This window comes from Natrix helvetica (assembly GCF_964273705.1).
Source record: "Natrix helvetica genome assembly, chromosome: W".
Taxonomy (NCBI): Eukaryota; Metazoa; Chordata; class Lepidosauria; order Squamata; family Natricidae; genus Natrix; species Natrix helvetica.
In genome coordinates this window covers 49523890-49548089 of record NC_138555.1, presented here as the reverse complement: position 1 = coordinate 49548089, position 24200 = coordinate 49523890, and the positions used below count along the sequence as shown (strand labels likewise).

General features: G+C 40.2%; 1 protein-coding gene across 3 annotated transcripts in view; it reads left to right on the top strand.

Moving 5' to 3' along the window:
• The window catches only part of LOC309400334 (transcription factor Sp4-like), a 126635-nt gene extending 102864 nt beyond the window's left edge, over window positions 1–23771 (top strand). The window contains exons 4-6 of one of the 3 annotated variants that reach the window (XM_081968755.1): window positions 17141–17372; window positions 17512–17725; window positions 22578–23771. In XM_081968755.1, the coding sequence (XP_081824881.1) occupies window positions 17141–17372; window positions 17512–17725; window positions 22578–22760 (629 nt within the window). In that variant the 3' untranslated portion in view covers window positions 22761–23771. The remainder of the gene's footprint in view (window positions 1–17140; window positions 17373–17511; window positions 17726–22577) is intronic. The other 2 variants (XM_081968757.1, XM_081968754.1) reach the window with 2 other exon arrangements.
• Window positions 23772–24200: the final 429 nt, after the last annotated feature.

Genomic DNA, 24200 nt, shown 5'->3' with positions numbered 1-24200 from the left:
TTATACCTGCCCTGGAGGAGTGCTGAAGGAAGAATGTTAAATCTGGCTCTGAAGAAAGCTATTCTTTGTTTTGGGAAGATCAGGTCATTTAGATATCTTGCCGGTTCCCACACACCCTGTTTGATTCTGTCCCTACTGTGAAGAGACAACCTATTTAGTTCTTCTTGGAACTCCATGTCCTTCATTCTATTAATTACTACTTGCTTTGCTTGATCAAAACCTAGGGACATTAAGAATAACGGTGAGAGCCCATAAGAGCCCAGTTTGTGATCAATTGCCTGTTTCCAGGGGGAGGGGAAATTGTCAGTCAACACTAGTGGGGACAGTCCCTCTGGAAAGAAATGCATTTTAAGCCAATGAATGATCATCATCTTCCAGGCTCTTACCTGAATTTGAGGCATGCCTGTCTCAATTCTTAACTGGGCATTTGGAGTTCCATTGGGTGCAGCTAAGATGGCTCACAGGAATTTGGTTTGTATGGTTTCTAGCAAATCTTTCTTTGCAAGGATTCCTGTTTGTGCCCCATATAGAATTTGTGCCAATGTTTTGGCCTCAAAAAGTTTTAAGGCAGCAGGTACTAACTGACCTCCACCTGTATAAAAGAAATGTTTAATTGCTTTTGAGGACCTATTGGCTACTTGCAATCCAGGTGTGCCTTCCATGTCCCTTGCGAGTGGAAAACCACCCCAGGGTATCTAAATGTTTTAACCTGTTCCAAACTATATCCTTCTATTTTTCAGGAGTATTGGCTTGGTCTTTTAGCAAAAACTAAAATTTTTGATTTATCAAAGTTAAGGACTAGCTTGTTTTGCCTGCAATAGCCGAGAGTTGCCCTAATTGCTCTCTTCAGTCCTACCGAGGTTTGTGAAATGATAGCGGCATCATCAGCATATAAGAGAATTGGCAGTTTGCGTTGTGCTAGGTTAGGAGGATGGAAATACACCCCAGGGTTCTGAAGGAACTGGCAGACGAGATCTCAGAACCATTGAACTATACAGTATCTTTCAGAGATCCTGGAGCACCGGGGAACTACCAGAGGACTGGAAAAGAGCTGATGTGGTTCCCATCTTCAAAAAAGGGGGAAAAAACAGATCCAGCAAACTACAGACCTATCAGCCTGACCTCAATACCAGGAAAGATTCTGGAAAAGATAATCAAGCAACGAATTAGCGAACACCTAGAAGCAAACAAAGTAATAGCCAAAAGCCAACATGGGTTTGTCAAAAACAGATCATGCCAGACTAATCTTATTGCATTATTTGACAAAGTGACAAAATTAGTGGACCAGAGGAATGCCGTCGATATAGTTTACTTGGACTTCAGTAAGGCATCTGATAAGGTAGACCATAACCTACTACTAGATAAAGTAGAAGAATGTGGGTTGGACAGCATCACCACCAGATGGATTCGTAACTGGCTGACCAACCGCACTCAATGTGTAGTCCTCAATGGAACTGCATCTACATGGAGGGAGGTATGCAGTGGAGTACCCCAAGGCTCTGTTTTGGGCCCAGTACTCTTCAACATCTTCATCAATGATTTGGATGAGGGAATAAATGGGGAACTCATCAAATTTGCAGATGACACCAAGCTGGCAGGAATAGCCAACACTCTAGAAGATAGGCTAAAGATACAGAAGGATCTTGACAAACTTGAACGTTGGGCACTATCTAATAAAATTAAATCCAATGGTGAAAAGAGTAAGGTTCTACATTTAGGCAACAAAAACGAAATGCCCAGGTACAGTATAGGTGGTACCTTGCTCAACAGTAGTAACTGTGAAAGGGATCTTGGAGTCCTAGTGGACAACCATTTAAATATGAGCCAGCAGTGTGCAGCAGCTGCCCAAAAAGCCAACACAGTTCTAGGCTGCATCAACAGAGGGATAGAATCAAGATCACGTGAAGTGTTAATACCACTTTATAATGCCTTGGTAAGGCCACACTTGGAATACAGCATTCAGTTTTGGTCACCACGATGTAGAAAAGATGTGGAGACTCTAGAAAGAGTGCAGAGAACAGCAACAAAGAGGATTAGGGGACTGGAGACTAAAACATGAAGAACGGTTGCAGGAACTGGGTATGTCTAGTTTAATAGAAAGAAGGACTAGGGGAGACATGATAGCAGTGTTCCAATATCTCAGGGGTTGCCAGAAAGAAGAGGGAGTCAAACTATTCTCCAAGGCACCTGAGGATAGAACAAGAAGCAATGGGTGGAAACTAATCAAGGAGAGAAGCAGCTTAGAACTGAGGAGAAACTTCCTGACAGTTAGAACAATTAATCAGTGGAACAGCTTGCCTCCAGAAGTTGTGAATGCCCCAACACTGGAAGTCTTTAAGAAGATGTTGGATAGCCATTTGTCTGAAACGGTATAGGGTTTCCTGCCTAGGCAGGGGGTTGGACTAGAAGACCTCCAAGGTCCCTTCCAACTCTGCTATTGTATTGTATTGTAAATCAGGGTTCTGTAAGAGATCAATCAGGGGATTAATATAGAAGTTAAAGAGGGAGGGGGACAGGATGCAACCCTGCCGTACCCCTTTTTGTACCCTTACTGAGCCGGTTAAATTCCCTTGGGGATTGCACCTCACTTTCAAGGTGGAATTGGCATACAACTTTTGTATGAGGAAGTGGAGGCATTTATCGATAGTGGTGCATTTTAATTTCTCCCAGAGGGTGATCCTGGATATTGAATCAAAGGCCTCCTTAAAATCAAGGAAAGCCACAAAAAGAGAGGATTTTTTTTAATCTATGTATTTTTGTACTAAATGGTGGAGTACCAAGATATGATCCACCATAGATCTTCCTTCTCTAAAACCGGCTTGTTCATCTTTGATTATCCCCCCTGAGATTAGCCAATCTTGAAGTTTATAATTTAGGTGTTTGGCATACAGTTTACTAATAACGCTTAGAAGACTAATGGGTCTATAATTGCCTGGGTCATTCATATTACCTTTTTTATAAATTGGTATGATAATTGCTACTCCCCAATCTCTAGGCATATGGCCTGTTTTATCTATAAATGTAAACAGTGATGCTAAAAGTGGAGCCCTCCAACTGACGTTCATTTTGATTATTTCTGGGAGGACATTATCAGCCCCGGGTGCCTTATTAGCCTTTAGGGCTCCGATCAACCGGGATATCTCATCTCGTGTAATGGGGCCAGTAAGGAGTTTGGTCCAAACTAGCTTGGCTCTCCTTGGTTACATAGTCAGGCTCTGTATAAAGCTCCCTAAAATACTCTTCCCAGGCATGAATCGGAACCTGATTTGTTGGGGGTAGGGGAGGTTTTCCCAATCCCCTGGTGATGTACCAAAAAAGGGATGTATTTTTTGTCCTGACTGCCGTAATTAGTCTATGCCAAGACTCCTTCAGAGCAGCACTTTTCTTTTCTTTTAGAAGGTTCTTATATTGTGCTTTCAGCTGCTTTAAGTAGTAAGTGTGATCCTCAAAGGGGGCATTTTTACTTTTCTTGTATTCCATATTATATATCCTTTTTAGTTGCACGCAATCTCTATCGAACCATTTTTTGTTCTTTGAAACCGGCCTTTTGGAGTGAGCTAGTGATCTGTTACTGAGAACCAAATTCAAATTTAAAATTAAGGATTCAAAGATCCTCCATACTTATTTCTTAGTAGAGATGTACGTAGCTCTATGGTTTCAGGGGCTAACATCCATTCGGTAACTTCCTTAGCGTTTTTCTCGTTCCATTTAATTTTTACCTGGGTATTTTGAGTCTCTAACCTGGGTAGGTAGGCTGTGCCTGCCCTTAGAGATTTCTGGTGCAATGTGAGAGTAAGGAGTATTGTATTATGATCACTTTCCAGTCGCGAGTCTACCGCCATCTTCTGTAAGAACTTCAGGAGGTCATATGATATTCAGTAATCAACTGTGGATTTTCTTCCTGCTCCCCGATAAGTATATTCTGCTGGAAAGTTGCCCCATGGGGACCTGTTAAGGATACAAAGATCCAAACGTACAGTCATTTGTCTTACACACAAACCTGCCCGATTAGCTTTAGGGTCTTTAAATTGTCAAGAATGCAGAGATTCTCCTGTTACATTTTCGTCATAGTGAATCTTAAAATGATTAAATAATGCTTGATCATTTGGTCCCATTAACAGAGTAACCCTTTCCTCACCAAAGACTCTGATGGGAAAGATTTGGAAGGAGGCTAAATATGCCTTCATCTTGAATAAAATCTGTGGTATGGTGGGCTGTTTGAAAGAGGAGAATCCGCTTCCAATTTGGGGGCTCAGGTAACCACTCCACAGCACGGAGATCAATCATGCCCTTGTGACAGTGAAGAAGCTGGCTTAGGGAGTTTAGTATTGCACTTCTGGAATTCTAACGTCCATAATTAAGTCCGTTCATATGGATTCTAAAAGCTATCCATTGGGTTTGTAGTGAGCGATGTGATTGTTGTAATTGAGGGAGGGATGCTTTCCTGATTTCTTCTTTATTGATAACCTTTTCCTCTCGTTGCCTTGTCTGGGGAGGGACTGTTTTTCTGAGAGGACTGCCACCTTTTATCCGACACTTTAACTGTTTCTCTGGCTCTTTGCTCTTTTTCCTTTTCCTTATCCTGCGTATGGAAGTTAACCAAGTCTTCTGCAAGAACTTTAGTGGGGGTACCTGGGGCCTGATATTGTACTTGAAGAAAAACAGCTAAATCTTTTTTCAATGTCTCTACATCATGTTGGATGGCAATTAATTGTTCAAATATTGAAACCACCGTTTGTGCTGTGAGAAGGCATTGCTTTGCCATAAACTCAGTTGAATTTTCCCAAGGTAAACTCTCCGTACTCTGAATTATCTGGTTGTTGGTCGCCTTTTTTGCCTTTAACTCAGCCTCCATATAGGAAGTTATTGGGCTAGTTGTTTGTGAGAAGAGCTGGCTTTCAGTTTGTCGTGTGTCCCCCCCCCCCCCGGCCAGATCGGGAAAGTCTAGTAAATGCTGTTTTGCCACATCTTTTTGCCGGTCCCGTTCTAATCTCTCCAGATTGTTGGGGATGGGGGGGTTAGTTTTACTTACAGATCTCTTGCCAACAAAGAGCTCATCAATTCTTGGTTGTTTTGCTGTCTTCACTGGAGGGAGAGATCCTGGGCTGGTGCCATGGCGTTTCTTTCTTTTTCCCATGCTTTTTAAATTCTCGGCAGCAACAAAAGTTTTTGTTTGCATTATGTTCTACGCTGTTATCTCCACCAAAAAATGTTAATTAAGTAAAAAAGGATCCAATGGGAGTACTAAAAATTGAGAAAATAAAATAAAACCGGGAGGCACTACTGCAAACACGCTCCAGCTCTGGACTCTGATTTAATTTGGGATGCTATTTGGAACACTGACAGCTTCACCAATCTATCCGCTTTCGCATCCCAGCTTTTCACCCAAGTGGCCTCAGACAAAGGGTACCCCTTCCAATGGATTAAATATTGTAAACGGCCTCCATTGAACTGCAGTTAGAATTGTATTTGCACAAAACTAGAAAAGTGAAGAGATCCCTACTGATGAGAATGTGATCAGGAAAATATTAGAATGTGCAGAAATGAATAGATTAACACTTACAATTAAGGAGAAAGAACAAACTGAATATTACATGACATGGGAATTATTTTATCGATGGTTAGAGAATAAAAACGAGTTAGAAATAGGCGAATAAAAGAAGATCAGCGAAATATAGAAAATATGTTAAGAGAGACGTAAACACTATGATGATGATGATGATGATGATGATTTAGGATTATTACGTTTAGTACTACTATTCGTATTGGAAGATATCTTAAGAGGGAGAAGTGAATATGTTCATAATGTTCAATATTAGTATTGTAAAATCAGAGAATTAATATTAATGTAATGAATACTGTTGTAAATTGTTATTATTACTGCACAAAGATATTTGTACCCAGACGACACAGTTTAACGGAAGATGGAATTATTATACTAAATTTTATGTGCGTGTGTGTGTAGAGTAAATGACCTCTGTGCAATCTAGAGTCCAATATTTTCTTTACTTTGTAATGGGTTTCCCCTTGTACTACAATTGGCCTGGGAGCTGGTTGATCTTATTTGCGAGCTCGCTGCTAGTTTTAACAAGCTGCTATGAAACACCAGATGCACCTTCCCTAACAAGTGGGGAAGATTCAGCTGTACAGTCAGTGGGTTTATTTCAATTCTCCCTTCTCTGATAAAATATCTTTATATCTAACAATATTTTCCATCTTAATAAGATTTGGGTGTATTAATGCTTCAATTGTTGAAACCCATATTGGTATTTTCAAATAGTGTTTTTCTCTAACTTTCTCCCATACTAGTAATAAAGCATTTCTTACATAATGTCTTTGAAAATAGCTAAGTATCTTGTTTTTCCCATACCATAAAAGTGTATGCCAACCTAGTTGTAAATCATGTCCCTCCAATGTCAATAGCCTTGTTTTCCTCAATACAATCCATTCTTTCATCCATGACAGTGCTGCTGCCTGGTAATAAAATTCCCAGTTTGGGAGTCCAAACCCTCCTCTAATTCTTGCATCTTGTAACATTTTTATGTTAATTCTCGCTTTTTCCCCTTGCCATATAAATGTTGCTATTGTTTTATTAAGAGTTTCAAAATACTTTTTCTCTAGCTTTATCGGTATTGTTTGAAAATAGAACAATCTTGGTAATATATTCATTTTGATTATCACTATTCTACCCATTAACGATAGTTGTAGGTTTTTCCATCTCTCCAGGTCTATCTCAATTTGTCTTTTCAGTTTATAATAATTATTTTCTTTAATTGTTATACATCTTGCTGTTAGTTGAATTCCTAAATATTTTACCTTTTTAGTTATCTGAATATCTAGTGTTTGCACCCGCTCCCTTTTCTGTTTCTCTGTAATATTTTTCACCAATTACTTTGTTTTATCTTTATTTATTTTGAGTCCTGCTACTTCTCCATATTTTTCTATTTGTTCCACTAATTTCGGCCCAGTTTCTTGTGGTTCTTCCAGAATAAACACTAAATCGTCTGCAAACGCCTGTAGTTTATATTCTTCTTTCTTAATTTTCATCCCTTTTATCTCTTCATTTTGTCTTATGTTTCTATTTAGTACCTCTAATGTTAGCACAAGTAATAATGGGGATAGACGACATCCCTGTCTTGTACATTTCATTATATTAACCTTCTCTGTCATTTCTCCATTTATCATCACCTTTGCTGCTTGCTTGTGATAAATTGCTTTAATCATGTTTATAAATCTTTCCCCAAAATTCATTGTTTGTAATTGTGTTATCATAAATTTCCAATTCACATGATCAAAGGCCTTCTGTGCATCAAGAAACATCAACGCCATTTGTTTTCCAGGGTGTGCTTCGTAGTATTCCAAAGTATTCAAAACTATTCTCGTATTATCTCTAATCTGTCTCTTAGGTAAAAAACCATTTTGATCTGGATGTATAAATTCATTTAGAAGTCTCTTTAATCTTTCAGCCATTATTGATGCAAATATCTTATAGTCCACATTTAACGAAGAAATCGAGCTATAGTTTTTTATTCATTGTAGGTCTGTATCTTCTCTCGGTGTGAGCGTTATGTATGCCTCCATCCATGAATCTGGTATCTTTGCTTCTATCAAAAGTTCATTAAATACTTCTAACATTTTGTTGCTTAAAGTATCTTGTAGCGTTTTGTATAGCTCTGCTGGTAATCCATCTGGTCCTATCGATATAACTTTTATTTCTTCTTCCATTATTTACTTTTTAAAAGGTTTCGCTCACCTGGTCATTTTGGCTCTCTCTGATCTTTAATCTTTTTTGCTCTTGCCCCCTTCTCTTGTTGCTTTTCCTATTGTTCTTTTAGTTTAGTTTAGTTTAGTTTATTAAATTTATAAACCGCCCCCTCTCCCCGAAGGGACTCGGGGCGGTGTACAGACAATAAATATACAATAGAACAACAAGGCAAAACACAGAACCCAGACAAACCAACTTAAACACACAGTCCGTACAATAACCAAACTAACGATAGTTAAAATAGTTCCAATTAAAACCAATTAAAAACCCCAAAATTTAAAAATTTAAAATGCCATCCAGGAAGGTCAGGATTAGATTATACTATACTTCTGATTACAATTACAATTGTGCCAGGCCAGCTAATTTGAACAAGTGGGTCTTGAGTTTCTTACGGAAGGAGCGGAGATCAACAGTAGTTCTAATATCGGGGGGGAGGTCGTTCCAGAGGGTTGGGCCCATCACAGAGAAGGCCCTACTCCTGGGCACCGCCCGCCCGCATTGCTTAGCGGATGGTACCCGGAGGAGTCCCTCTCTGTGAGAGCGGATTGGCCGCAGGGATGTGTGGGCATTTCTCTTGTTTGTTTAACTTCCATAGATTCCACTTGATTTCTAATCTCTCCTTCCTCTCTCGATCTCTCCTCCTCTTGCAATCCCAAGTATTTTTTTTTATTGTTCAAATTTTTATTAGTTTTAAAAATTTTACAAGGAAAAGGGGTTATAGGGTTATAAAACATTTTGACAGCTATATCGTGTGGGGGGGAGAAGCCCCCCCAGGTCTTGCAACTTTTAAAAACAAAGATAGAAAAATATCAACATTTACATAAGTATTAGCAGTTTTAAGTTTAACACAAAATCATCAGTATGTTTCAATCATTTGTTTTGTATCACTTCCATGAAAGTACATAGTAGCAACAATTGCAATAGTGTTCCAAATCACGTTTGTGATCTGAGTCTTCTAGCTGTTGCATCCTCCCTCCCGTCCACTGGCTGAGCCTCAGCCCCTCCCTCCTTTGTTTCTTGTGTAACATCCCCCATTCCACCTAAGAGAGCACTGTGTTTTTTAGTGAAAGCCTCTGCTTCCACTACTGTGTTAATTCTAATTCTGCTGCCCTCCCAAAAAATCAACATGCCTTCTGGAAACAGCCACCTGAACCAAACCCCATTATTATATAATTTTTTTGCTAAGAAGGAATATTTCCTTCTGTTATCTCTTACTTTCTTTGGGATCTGTTTAAGAATGGTTATTTCTTTATCTTTATATTTTAATGGTCCTCCCCTTTGAGCTCGTAGAACCTCATCTCTTGTATTTTTTCTAAGAAATTTGACATGAACTTCCCTTGGAACATTGTGTGTTCTTGCATAGGCTGAATTAACCCTATAGATCAGATCAATGTCCCACCAAAGCTGTTGTTTATCTCTATTAATATATTCTGCTAGTATTGTGGTCATAATCTCCTTAAGATCTTCGTTCTCAACTTCTGGCAAGTTTTGGAACCTAAGAAAAAAAGACAACCTTTCAAATTCCATTTTTAACATCTGATTCCCAAATTCTGCATTCCCCCTTTGGATTGTCTTCATCTCGTCTCTCATCCCAACCGCCCCCTCCTCCAGCACACCTATCCTCTGTTCATTCCGTGTGGTTTGCTGGTTCGTGTCTCTGAGCTGTTCATTTAAGTCCTGCAGTTGTTTTTTTTAATTTTGTCCTGTCCCTTTAAGATGATTTGAAGCATCTGTTGAGTAGACAAGTCCTTTGCACTCTCTTCAGAGGCTTTAGGTTGTAGAAAAGATCCCAGTTGTGACTGGTGTGCGGGGCTGGACGTGGAAGATGTTGGGGCCGATGAGGCCTTACCAGGCGGTAATTTCTTTGGACCCATCAGGCTCAGAGATAGTTGTTATTCTGTACAAAGAGATGGCGTCTGTGGGAGAGCACAGCCGGTAGGGATCACCAAACAAACAAGTCCAAAGGAGAATAAGTCCTCTAGTAGAAAACTAGAGCAAATAGGTGGGTCAAAATATTCCAAATCCAGGGGAATAACGTACTTGAAGAGGCTCCTGGAAGTCTCTGGGGTGGAAATTAGTTGAAAGCCATAAAGTTTTCCAAGGGAGGAGTCTCATTCATAAAGACAAAGAAGAAGGAGGAAGTTGCCATATTGGCTCAGCCAGTACAGGTGGTCAGGAAACAACAAAGTCAAAGTTCCCATAAATAGTTTAGAGAAGAATCAGTTCAGCCATCCTTTCTCTCGCAATTACAGCCAAGAAAAAAAATTTCCCCCCATTATTTAAGGGAAGTGAAAGTAGTTTTCAAACTTTCTCTCTCCCCCATAAAAGGGAGAGATTTTTCAAGTGCCGCTTTTCCAAGGGGGGTGGAATTTCCCCCCCCCCTCCAATCTAAGCTCCTCCAGAAGTTGAAACAAACAAAACAGGAAAACTGCAAAACAGTCAAAAGGGTAAAAATAGTAAAAGACCTGGGGAGACCCCTCGGCTCACCGCTCTTCAGCTGTTTCGTTCCAATTAATTATTTCCTTCCAGGCTGCGTTCGGAGAAGTGCGTGGTGGCATTCCGCGTGCTCCCTACGCTCCCTACGCTCCCCAGCTCCTGGGGCAAAGCTGGAGACACCCCCCCGCGGCCGCCACCGTTCCAGGGGGTCCCAGCAAGCCGCCCCTATGGCAGGGCGCCCCTCCACGGCACCCTGTGCTCCCCCTAGAATTCAGGGGAGCCCACCGGAGCAGCGAAAAGGCAGACGCGCGCGTCTGTCTCCTTCGGCTGCCGGAAGTCGTCTCCGCGATCCCAAGTATTGATCGTAGAATAATTCCACTTTCTCTACTGAAAACAGTCTGTGTCTTTGTTCCTGCCAGTTCACCAATATTCCTTCCAGTATTAGCCATCTGAAGCTCACTCCTTCTTTAACCAAGCATTTTGTGAATAATTGGTACTCTTTCTCAGATCTTGGTCTCTTCTTGGAATCTGTTTCACTACCACTATTTCTCTCCCTTTTTATTTTATTGCATTATTTCTTACTGTCTACAGGATCTCTGTTCTTATTGCTTTCTTGGTAAATCTTGCATGTACCTCCCTGGGTAAATTATGTCTCATTGCATATCTGGTGTGTACTCTAAATATTTCATCGATCTCGCTTAATATCTGTTCTTTAGTTTCTTCCATTGCTTCCGCCAGCCACTCTGTCATTATCTCAGCCAGATGTTCCCCTTTCTCTTCTTCCATATTTTGAAATCTAAGATAATAATCTGCTCTATCCATTTCTAAGGCAATAATTGCTTTTTCCCCGTGTTTTCTGGTTTCTACCTGTTGTCTTTATAGTCTAACTCTTCCACTCTTCTCTCTGTTGACTATGCCTTTTCTTCCACCTTTTTTATTCTTTGTTCACTTTTTTCCATCATCCCTTTAACATCTTTTAGCTCCTCTTCCACTTTCCCCATTCTCTCACCCAGGTTGCCTATCTTTTGTTTGAAATCTTCATGTAACGTTTGTATCATCTTTTTTTTAACTCCTGTTGCATAGTATTAGTTTTCTCTTGAAGTGCCATGTTGTCCAATGTTTTCTATGTCGCTGAGCTAGCTGTCGCAGCAGGTGTTGAAGGTGTGTGTGTGTTGTTGTTTTCTTCATCTTGCATTGTCCTGGTGTTATCTTGCAATTTATAATCCACTCGATTTGTAATCCAGATATTTAAACTGCCCTGTTGGGAGGACAATATCAAAAAATCAAGCAAAGCAAAAAGAGAACCCCCCCCCCCCCAAAATAAAATAAAATAAAATTAAAACATATTCTCCAAGAAAAAAGGAAAACAGATAATATAATAACCAAAAAGAAAATAAAAATGTAATCCAAATGCAATCTTCTTCAGGTTCTTCTCACCTTAATCCATTGCTAATTGCACGACAAAAATATAGAGAAAAAAAGAACACACCCTCAAATAATCCAAAGAGGAACAGCCAAAAAAAAAAAAAAAGGAGAGAAGAAACTTCTATCTCAGAGGAGAGAATATAGAAAAAAACGAGGGGTGTGGGGTGGAAGAATCATACGCTTTAAAGTATAAATTCAATCCTCTATTAGTCTCCATTTTACCCTAACACAGTGGTGGGCAACCTTTTTTTTCAACTGAGCCAAATCTCGCCAAAACCACGATTGAAATTTATTTTGAGAGCCACATTTTTAAAACCGAAAATACATAGGATGGTACACTGTTTTTAGTTTCAATAAGTTTTTATTGAGAATATTCTGCATGCAACTATCCACATAGGTCGGGAGGATACAAATAACACAACTAATAAAACAAAAACTTTAGAACGATATTATTTATCGATAACGTTAAATTCCGTAAAATTTGCCTTACAATGTAGAGAAAATTACATCCTGACAATGACTGACAAAGTCACAACCACTAATGTGAACATTGGCCTTGCATTTCCTTGGATAGTTTGAGTAAGTCAGGTTTGTATGTTGTTGTTTTTAATTTCATCTCTCTCTCCCACTTTCTTTCTTTTTTTTCTTTTTCTTTCTCTCTCACTCTCTGGCTCTTTGTCTCTCTCTCCCTCCCTCCCTCTCTGTCTCCCTCTGTCATTTTCTCTGGGTGTCTATGGTCTGTCTCTCTCTCTGTATCTCTGTCTCTCTCTCCTCCTTCCCCCATCTCTGTCACTCTGTCTGTGTGTCTGTCTGTCTGTCTCTCACTCACTCTGTGTGTGTGTGTCTGTCTCTGTCTCTCCCTCTGTCCTATGACTGCAGAATGCTGCAAAATACCATAAATGAAGGCCAGTTGTTGAGTGTTTCAAATGTGATTGGAACACTCAACAAGGTGACCACAGTGTGTGTGTGTGTGTGAGTGAGACAGACAGACAGACAGAGAGAGGAACAGAGAGAGGGAGTGAGAGAGGGAATCAGAGAGAGACTGACAGAGTCTGACAGAATCAGAGAGGTACTTTTAACTACCTGGCAGCGGCGTTTTGCCTTGGGGGGCTCCTCAGAACATCCCAAGACTTCGGAGGGAAGCTTACAGCCCGGAGCAGGAGCAAAGCCCCTTTCCCAACTGGCCCTTCCTCCCTCGGAACGCTTCGGAGGGAAGCTTCTGCAAAAGCCCGGGCGAGTGACAACAAGTTCCCGCCGTTACGAAGTCTCCGAGGCTGTAATTTTCTGAGCTGTGCACGCGCGCCTGTTTTCCACGGCGTAGAGCAGCGGCGAGATTCTGCGCAGCGAGCGATGATTCCGGGGGCCATCCGGGAAGATGAGGAACGCGAGGGGGGACCCTGCCCCCCCACTGATGGCCTCCGGAATAATCGCTCGCCGCTGCTCCATGCTCCAGGCTGTAATTGCGCCTATGTTTTCCACGGCATGGAGCAGCGGCGCAATTACAGAGGCTAGCTGCAGAGTCCTGACTTTTGGGGCGGCCGCCCGAGAGGAGGGAGGGGAGCGGGTGCCCGGCACACAGAAGAGCCGCATTAAAGTGTGTAAAGAGCCGCATGTGGCTCGCGAGCCGCGGCTTGCCGACCACTGCTCTAGGCACTTGGGTCATCACTGCAGCTTCCAATCCTAGTGGGGCTGCTGATCCAGTTTCCTTGTCCGTCAGGACTGGGCTGGTTTTTTGGGACTGCCACAGCGCTGGCTGCTTCGGCTTCGGTGACCGCAGCAGCCGATGGATAGCAGATGGTCCCACAAACATCCTCTGAAATTGACCCAGTGGCTCCCTCAGGGGTTGCCGTTCTTTGCTCCATCTAACCTAAGTGTTTGCGCTCCCCAGTAGATTGGGGTGCGGCCGGGGCTCAGGACCATGGACAGTGACAGCACTTTGTGGGAAGCCACTTGATATTTTTTTCCTTTTAAAAGCAGATTCAGGTTAATGTCAGCGTTCCTCATAGCAATTCAGAACTCTGAGATAAAGTCCATCAAAGTAAGATTTTATTTGAGAAGCCATATTGGCACATCTGGGAAAAACCTGAATCTAAAATCCTGCGTTTTCCCCCACCCACACTAAAACACACACCCTGCCCTGTCCAGTGACATTCACATCATGGCCCAATCAATACCCTGTCTCAGCTGCCGCCAAATTTCAGTCACTCCCCTTATTTATTTATTTATTTATTTATTTATTTATTTACTGAGCGCTTATAGACCGCCCCCTCTCCCGAAAGGGACTCTGGGCGGTGTACAGTCCATATCGGAAATACATCATATAAATAACTATAAAATTAAGCAATTAAAATTATTAAATAGATAAATAGATACGAAGGAGGATAAAAAAGGTTTGACAGAACTGTACAGCTGAGTAAATAGTTTAAAACCCCTACAAATATCCCATAAAATTAAATTTAAAAACAATTCCCCTAAAATACCAGTTAAAAATATGTTTGCCAGGAGGTAGCAGTTATGATTATGCCAGGCCAGCCAATCGGAACAGGTGTGTCTTCAATTTTTGTCGGAAGGAGCGGAAGTCGGTGGTGGTTCTAATGTCGGGGGGGAGGTCATTCCAGAGGGTTGGGCCCATCACAGAGAAGGCCCTACTCCTTGGCGCCCCCTCCAGGTGCCAGCTGACGTCCTTGATTTCATGTGAAAGAATGTTGTTATGACTATACTCCCTTTGCTACTCTCCCATTCCCACTGTGGCAGCCCTGTAAAGTCTGACCAAAGATGGAGCCATGGCTGACAACTATTTGTGAAGCACATTTACAGGCTGCATGGGGTTCCTAGGAGAATCATGTCAGACCGGGGGATGCAATTCACAGCCACATTTTGGAGGGAGTTTATCAAATCCATTGGGTCCTCCCAGGGGCTTAGGTTAGCTTTTCATCCGAGTACCAATGGGGTAGCAGAATGTACTAATTGTCAGACCTGCAGCCAGGTTCCTTTTGGGATCTTTTGCCAGCTACACTTCTATCTACTATGCTGTTTCTATAGCGGGAAAATGGGAGGGGGATAGTAAGGAGTAGGATGTGATGTAACCAAAATAGGGAAATATCTGCTCTTTTAATTCGGGGGAAAACTGCAGGAACTTTTAGAGTTGGTTTTCACTAGCTGTGCCGATATGATGTATCCAATAAACATGTTCTTTGAGGAATCTACCTACCTTGGAGTTCTGCTTTTAGCTGATGCATTAGTCGGAACGCTGACAACTAGAAGTCTCCATTAGACTGTGACCTGGCCAAATAGGGGGCAGGGAGAACTTGAACTTTAGCTATGTTTGCACAGGAAATAGTTTTTGCACTCATCTTTGCCAATATGATGTACTAATTAAAGTTTTGCATTAATAGATTGGATCCTCTTAGCCGTCCTTGCTTTTGGTTGTGTTCATCAGTCAGAACGTTGACAGTAAATGTGCAGAAAGCTAGTGTTCTAAGAGACGGCGGCAGACTTTATTGTCCGCTTTAAAAGGCTGGTTCTTCCTTAGCGCACATGCTCTTGTCCCGCCCCAGCCAGAGGCTCACCCAATTACTTCTTCAAGAAGCTCTCCAAGAGCATTCAGCCATCGGGGGGAACAAAAGGGTTAATTTCCAGAGCTTTCCCTTTACCAGGGAAGTTTCTTCTGACTTGGAAAACAACTCTCAAGTACAAATAGAGAATCGGCAGCAGACCAAAAGAATACTACTGGTAGGTCACCATGGTCGCTACTGAAAATACTATATAGTTTTGAGGGCAAGAACTGCATTTTCTCATACTGGAGTTGAGATGGCTTGGTTTAAAGCTATTTAAGGCTTTATTTGGCCAGAACCAGAAATATGAATTGTGCCTGAGAACTATTAGTTGTTTGCAAGCAGCATTTTCTATTTTGATATGATACTATACTTGCTGTAGTATGTATCTCTTACATTTTGCTAAAACTATGGTAACATACATACCTTGTATTCAAGGTGGAAAATAATGAGAACTGAGAATCCTTGCCATTCTTGTAGTATTTGCAGTATAAACATGGAGTTTTTTAAAAATGATTTGTCTGTATATTGATACATCTTGCTCTGCTGTGCCTATTTTAGGAGACAATGAAAATTGTTTGACCTTCTCAGAATTTACTCAATGGAAAAAAAAATCCCACCCAAAGAGTGACAGGTTTTGGTTTTATAGGAATTCTGTTGTGTCTCTGGTTTAATAGATTTTGCAAAATAGCAACTTGAATAAACTCGTTGAATCAATTTGATACCTTAAATCAGTTTGACAGTAAATTCAGAAAATACATGTCAACCCTATTCAGTACTTTGACTTGAATTTCTACATTAGTTTGAATAATTGAGTCAGAAAAGTTCGGCATGCTTCTAGGAAGCCATATTACTTGATTTAATTTCTTGAAATGAGTTGCGTTTTCTAGAAAGTTCTCATGACTCACCTTGCAAATATGTGGTCCCATTTATTAATAAATTGTTAGTAAAATATATACACTATTATTTGCAACATTGTTATATTTGTACAGGCTTGCTTTTGTAAATACAGCCAGTTTTATGACCCTAATGTATTCACATTTTGCAGCCACCTTTTCTTGCAATGGTTTTACTATGCAGTGTGTAACCAAGATAGTAATATGCCACCTTAGAATTATATGGATTAGAGGATTGGAAAGAACATGAATAGATGTATGAATAAGAATTAAGTTTTAATTGGAAAATTAGAATTTAAATGATGATATAAGAAAACCATGAAATAGATATATTTTGAATGTTTTAAATGGTTGTGATTGTAATGAATAATGATATTATGTTTATTTGTATTGAAATGTATGATACTCAGGTATCACACCATTCACACTTTGATATGTATAAACAACATAAAATAAAAAAACAATATAAAAAAAAGATGAATTCCTGAATTTTATTCCTGCACAGTTACTATATATTTGTAGTTGGCATAGTGTATGTTTGAGTGGTTAATAACTTCATATTTAATGTAAAGAACTTTGGGTTTAATACAATTGGAAGGACTAGCACCCCTCCCTTTAAACTATGCATACAAGAAGTATTTATTTATATGGCTTGCTTTTGCATATGTATAGAATTGACTCTTCTATATGGATCAACTCACTGTTGTAATATGCCTGCTGAACAGAATGTTAACCATTTCTTGTTACTGAGAGATTAAATGAATCAATTTACAGCCAATGTTTTTTTCTTGCAGCCCCCCCCCCCTTTTTTTTTTTAAATTAGTGACATTCTTCTTGAATCTAGTAAAAACATAGCTTTCTGAGATACCATTTTGGGATGATGAGTGCACACCATCTCTATTGTTGCCTTAGTTTTACTATTGTAAACTGCCAGTAATCAGATTGCAATGGTATATAAAAGAAATAGTTAACTGTGTCTTTCTCCATCTGTCATGTAGTAAATAGGATGCAAAAATATGTTACTGTGTTAAGATGTAGAAATTAAGATTTTTCTGATTTTCCAGGTCACCAACAAGGACAGGATGGAGGAGTTAAAGTACAGCAAGCAACACTAGCTCCTATAACTGTAGCGGTTGGAGGAATAGCTAATACGGCAATGGGTGCAGTTAGTCCTGATCAGATAAGTCAAATGCAGCTGCAACAAGCTCAGCAAGCATCTGATCAAGAAGTGCAGCCTGGCAAAAGATTAAGAAGAGTTGCTTGTACTTGCCCTAATTGTAGAGAAGGAGATGGAAGGTAATTGCCATAATTACTATTAAATATCAGGTTTCTTAGGGACAAAGTATTTATTTTGCTTTCATATTTGTTATATCTTTAATGATGTTTTATTAACATAGTCCTTATTTGAAATTGTTCTGATTTTAACTAATAGTAGTTTGTATTTGATAGAGGCAGCAATGAACCAGGAAAAAAGAAGCAACATATCTGCCATATTGAAGGCTGTGGTAAAGTATATGGGAAAACATCTCATCTCCGGGCACATCTTCGCTGGCATACAGGAGAAAGGCCATTTGTATGCAATTGGATCTTCTGTGGGAAAAGATTTACCAGGAGTGATGAATTGCAGAGACATAGGCGAACCCATACAGGTAAGAGAACAGTTTGTATAAGAATGTAAAAAATAAAGTTCATTTACATTTTAGTGTTCTGACTTTTAAAAGTATATAAAATGTAAAAATGTTCCCTTCAGTAGGAATTTAGGGATTAATCCTTCAGAGACCTTATTGAGCTTGGTTTTCTAGATTATTGTAAATGAAAGCTATATTACTGTTTAAAAATAATTGGAATACACATCGTTGAGGGAGGTGTGCAATTCAGAATGTGGAAAATTAGTCCAGCATCAACCAGTCTGTATTTATTTTTGCATTTTCTGAATAATCATAATTTCTCAGTTCTCTATCCCTGAGATAAAGTGAGTAGTTTGGGGGATCAATCCCTTGTATGCTACTTGGTGAATCTGTTTTCAGTTTGTACTTGAAAAATTTAGAATTAGCTGATAATTGTACAGCATAATTTACTCTGAATAGTAAGAGCAATTTAAAGGATTTTATCTTTTTAGGCATTAGTGTTCCTTTCCATGTTGATTTTTAAGACAGCAGTCCCCAACCTTTGCGGCTTGGTGGCCTGGCTGGGGGGAGCTCAATTTGCACAAGCAGCGGGCCAGTGCACACGAGTGCCCACTAGCCCACCACTTGCGCAAGTTGAGCTGTCCATGTGTGCGCACACGCACTCTGGCCAGCCACTTGCATGACCCAATTCCAAACAGGCCGCGGCCCAGGGGTTGGGGACCCCTGTTTTAAGACATAATTTCAAATTCATTTCTTAAAATGCAGGGAAACATTATATGAAGAGTACTCTTTGACTAGATCCACAAGATATAAATCGGAAGCTAACTGAATGAATGCACATCTTAACCATTAAAAGGTCATATTGAATCATGATTGTTTAGTTGTTGCATTTATATGCTTGAGAAGATACTCAAAAAGTAGTGGTGGACCAACTGAAATACTCTTGGAGAAAACCAGTATTTTAGAATCCACTTCAGTTAGAGTCAAGATCTTATATTGGGACTTTTTCACTATAGCAATAGCACTTAGACTTATATACCGCTTCACAGTATTTTACAGCCCTCTCTAAGCAGTTTACAGAGTCAGTATGTTGGCCCCAACAATCTGGGTTCTCATTTTACCAACCTCGGAAGGATGGAAGGCTGAGTGAGAATCGAACTGCTGGTAAATTGCTGGCAATCAGCAGTCAGCAGAATTAGCCTGCAATACTGCATTCTAACCACTGTACCACCCATGGGTAGGTTTCAAAAATTTTTACTACCTATTCTGTGGGCGTGGCCTATTTTGTGGGCATGGCTTGGTGGTCATGTGACTGGGTGGGCGTGGCCCACTTGATGTCACTCACCAGGAGATATCAAGGATTGGGTAAAATGTGGTGAAGCTCACTTAACAACACTCTTGCTTATCAACCAAAATTTTGGGCTCAATTGTAGTCATAAGTCAAGGATGATCTCTGCCTTCCTCTGCATGGCAGCCTTGTCCTAGTAAACTCCTTCTCCTTTCTGGCAATTTTTCTCTCTGTTAGAGGCACCAAAATAATCCAGACAATGTAAGGTTTCCTGCTGCAGCAGGGGGATGGACTAGATGACCTCTGAGTAGCCTTCTAGCCCTAAATTGCTGTGCTGCTTTTCTTTCTTTCTTTCTTTCTTTCTTTCTTTCTTTCTTTCTTTCTTTCTTTCTTTCTTTCTTTCTCTCTTTCTCCCTTCCCTCTGTGGGAAGCAACCAACCCGCCCCCCCACACAAAATAAAATATTTGGGAAGTTCCCAGAAGATGACCTAATTAATTTACGAGCTTCGAGACAAAGTTCAAAAGAAATCCATTCATTTATTAGGATCAACATTCTGGCATGTTCTTCTGCAGAGCCGAAACTGATATCCGCTTAATTGCGTTTGAACTTTACCCCTCTATCCCCTCCCTTCTGTCTGTGTCATAAATCATATCCACCAACTAGGTTGTAGAAATATGAGATCCAACTCTGGCTGAAGGTATGCATGGAATCCTCCCCAATGCCAACCTGATAATAGTCATGGCAACGCTTTACAAGTTGACATTATTACTCCCAGAAAGGCTCATTCCACTTTCCTGCCAGATAGAGATAATTAGATAATGAGCCTATAGAAAGTTTGGCTCCATTCACAAGCAGGGAATGATCCAAACCCTTTTAGAAACACAAAGCCCATATTGCACAAACTCCAAAACTTCAAAAACATAGAACCATATAAGAATCCTACCTTTTATCCAGTTTGTTGTTCAGTTGACCTGGAAACAAACTGCTGAATGCCACTTTGCAAACTTCCTTTTGAGCAGCTTTTCAATTTAAAGCAGGTTTCAATTTAAAGTTTGCAGCATTAAGACTTGTGGACTTCAACTCCCAGAATTCCACAGCCAGGCATGCTCAGTTCCGATTTAAAGTGACAGCCATTTGTTTTTCTCCTTTGCTGAATCTCCTGGATAAAAAGTGAGTTTCCTTCTTTCTTTTTCTTTCTTTCTCTCTTCCCTTCCTTCTTTCCTCCCTCCCTCCCTCCCTCTCTCTCTCTGTCTCTTTTAGTTTTAAAAGCCTCTTTTCCCTTGCCTGAATGGGCAGGGAAAAATGGCTTTAAAAACAAAGAAACTTCTGACGAAGGTTTGGGGGCATTGCCAGGCCACCATTTCTACCGGTCCAGTACGCCAGATTTTCACTACCTCTTCTGCTGGACCATACCGGGAGGAACCCACCTCTGTACCACCATTATGATGGGTATCATCTCGTAAGGGATAGTAAGTGTTATTATTGCTCACTTTCTTGGTAGCTTTTCGCAATAATTATACTTGCTTTTTAGCACTGTTGACTGGTCATCCTTGTGAATGAGGAAAAAACCAATACAGTATATCATGGTTGCACTCCTATTTGCATGGCTGGTCACTCAAGAGTAAATGTTTTTGTCCCCTGGCTGTTGTATTACACAGAAAATCACATGGTGCCATTTTATTTCTGATGCTGCTAAGATTATTTCTTAGGCAATTTGGAGAATAATGTCATCAGCATGTTTCTCAAATACAGCTCAGTTTGTAAGAGGTAACTGAATCAGGACACAATGACAAGCTCAATGAAATCTAGTTAGCATAAATAGCAATAGCACTTAGACTTATATACTGCTTCACAGTGCTTTACAGCCCTCTCTAAGTGGTTTACAGAGTCAGCATATTGCCCCCAACAATCCGGGTCCTCATCCAGGACCTTGGAAGGGATGGAAGGCTGAGTCAACCTTGAGCTGGTGAGACTCGAACACCGAACTGCTGGCAGTCAGCAGAATTAGCCTGCAATACTGCATTCTAACCATTGCACCACCACGGCTCTGGTAACAGAAATACTGGTAACAGAGTTTCTGTGGCCTGGCAATTCCTGATCTAGGATATAGATAATTCCCTATTCTGGATATTGATCTTTCTCTAGAGAAACAGGAATGGAGTTGGAGATAGAATAAACATTTTACTGGAGCCCCAAGTAGCTCTGATGGTATACTTTATGACTTTTAATGGTATTGCAGTTGTAGTTGCATTGATAATATCATGTCTGTGTAATTATAATTTACTAATTTAGTGCTACCCTTATGCACTGCTAGTGAACAAGAGGGTTACTGTACAGCATACCTAGCTGCTATCACAGCGTCCCCCAACCTTTTTTGTACCAGGGACCAGTTTGGGGGAAAACCATTTTTCCATGGACCGGGGTGGGTTGTGTTTTTCTGTGATTTCATGCGCACGCACAGATGAAGCTTTGCTTGCTTGTGCAGCCTAGTTCCTAACATGCTGCAGACCAGTAGTGGTCTATGGGCTGGGGGTTGGGGAGCCCTGTGCTATCATACAGTATTATGTTATGAAAAGAATTACACTGGCTACTGATTATTAATGGTTCAGAAGTGTAGTATTAACCTTGAAGACTATAAATGAACCAGGATCCCCTTGAATTGTCTTCTTCTGTATACATCTGCTCCACTATTGCAATTATTGTTAGAGGCCTTTGGGATTGTACCAAAAAAAATCCTGTATCTCCTAAAGATGTTATCTGAACAACAATAAAAAATACAATCTTTGGCTCTGTTAGTTGTGGTGCTTATATTTTAAAATCATTTCACTCCAAAAAGAGACATTCAGTGGCTTTCATTTCAGTTAAGGTACATGTGGAAGACATTTTATATGCTTTGGTGTTCATATAGGATGTCCTTAATTTATGCTTGCTTGTGTTCATTGTTGTATATGACAAACACCATAGAAATACCTTAAAATACATAAATATAAAGCTACTTAATTGGTCATAAGAAAAGCAAGAAAGGACTTAAGCAAGTCTAGCAAGCTCTTCTGTTAAATGCATTAAATGTATACAAGTATTTCAGTATACTTAAACTTTTCAGTGTATTTAACTACACTTTAAATATAAACAATTATTTCACTGAGAAACACTTGAATATATGTTTAATACAGTAAACTCTCAATTTAATAAAACTGGCAGACTTTGCATTTGATGGACAAAAACTCAATCATCTAAATTGAACATCTTTGCAAGAGACACCACCTTCCCTACAAACCCTTTGGCCCCATATTCCAGCAGCCCACACATCCTCTCTTTTTCCCAGCACTTTTCCTTCCCTCCCCTCAGAAAATCCAGTTAGCTCTTTAACCAGCACTTGGTTTTAATAGATACCTCTTCCCCCCTCATTGGGATTTTAAAGTGAAGGTTTACTTAAAGATTCAAAGTAAGGAATTAATTAAAGCTTCAGAATTGCTATAATTTAGGAAGGCAAAATAGAAATACAAGAAAAATTGTTAAAGTCATGGCACTGTACTATAGATTATACATACATAATTGCCCATGATGTTAACATTTCTTGACAGGTGAGAAAAGATTTGAATGTCCAGAGTGTTCTAAAAGATTTATGCGAAGTGATCATCTCTCCAAGCATGTCAAAACACATCAGAACAAGAAAAGTGGAGGAACAGCCCTTGCTATTGTTACCACAGGTGAATTGGACCCTTCAGTTACTGAGGTTCTTGGATCTCCAAGGATTGTCACAGTAGCAGCCATTTCTCAAGATACAAATCCAGCAACCCCAAATGTTTCAACAAACATGGAGGAATTCTGAAGTAATGTTACATAGATGCCTAGAACTACACTTATGTTTACATACTCTTCAAGATAAGAAGTGGGCTAGTAAAAGTGTATTACAGAGCAGGAAATCATGTATTCAGTCTTGATTTCTGTAAGTATTCCAAGGTGGAGAACTAGCACAGGAAGTGTACTTTGTACAATAAAACAATGCAAAGTATTCTAGTGAAGAGGAAAACCTTTTGTTTCTTTACTTTGTGAGACATACTGTATGTATTCAATTTGGCCATCTTTATTCATTTGTTAAAAATCAGATGGCCACATGTGAAATTGATCTGAGGAACATCCCAGATAATTTTGTCCACTACATTGTAGTAGTGTGTATATGACAATCGGCAAACACAGTTTATTCTCTTTCTAGGAGAGGTAAGTGATCTACAGAGCAAATACTGCATTTTAGAAATATACTGTGTTAACATAAACTTTTAATTTCTATGTAAACATTAAATATGATAATATTTGTTACAAATCTTATATCTTAATTCATCCTAATTCAAGACACAGGATCTATTCTTAAACAGTTATTAATCTCTACATTGAAACCAGTAATTTAAATATTTAAATTTTATTCAACATTTAGAGATAAGGGGAAGTACAGTGTTATGAATTGTAGCATTTATGCACCACTAATAACATTTTAATAGCAAACATTGTGGTAAATGTACTGAATTCTTTAGATTTGACACACTAGCCAAAAAAAGATGAGCAACTAAAAGTATGACTCTAATTATCTATTACCTTTGATCCTTATGAGAAATATTAGCTGGGATCCAAAGAGCTAATTTTCGCTTGCTCAAGAGTTACCATATTTTTGGAGTATAGGACGCACTTTTTTGCCCTAAAAGAGGGTGAAAATTTGGGTGAGTCTTATACACTGAATGTAGCCCCAGCCACCCGCTGCCCCCCACCCTTTGGCCTCTGCCTCCCAGCAATTTGCCTCCTTGCAGCAAACAGCAAACAGCCTGTTTCAGCTTCAGCACAATCTGATTAGCGCAAGCAGCTGATTGTCAGTTGGATCGGCCACCCGACCACCAGCTATTTCAGGCTACAGGGATTGCCATTGCCTATTGCCATCTCTGTGCCCCCATTTCGCCCTCTGCATGCCATTTTGGGCCTCTGCGTGCCCCTTTTTCAGCCTCCGTGCACCCCATTTTCCACCCATTCCGATCCCCGCTGCGCGGAATGGGTGGAAAATGGGGCGCACGGAGGCCAAAAATGAGGCATGCGGAGGCTGAAAACGGAATGCGGAGGGCGAAAATGGGGTGTGCGGAGGCAGCAATAGGCTATGGCAATCCCTGCAGCCTGAACCAGCTGATCACCGGAGGCCGATCCTGCTAAGGTGTGAATTCCAC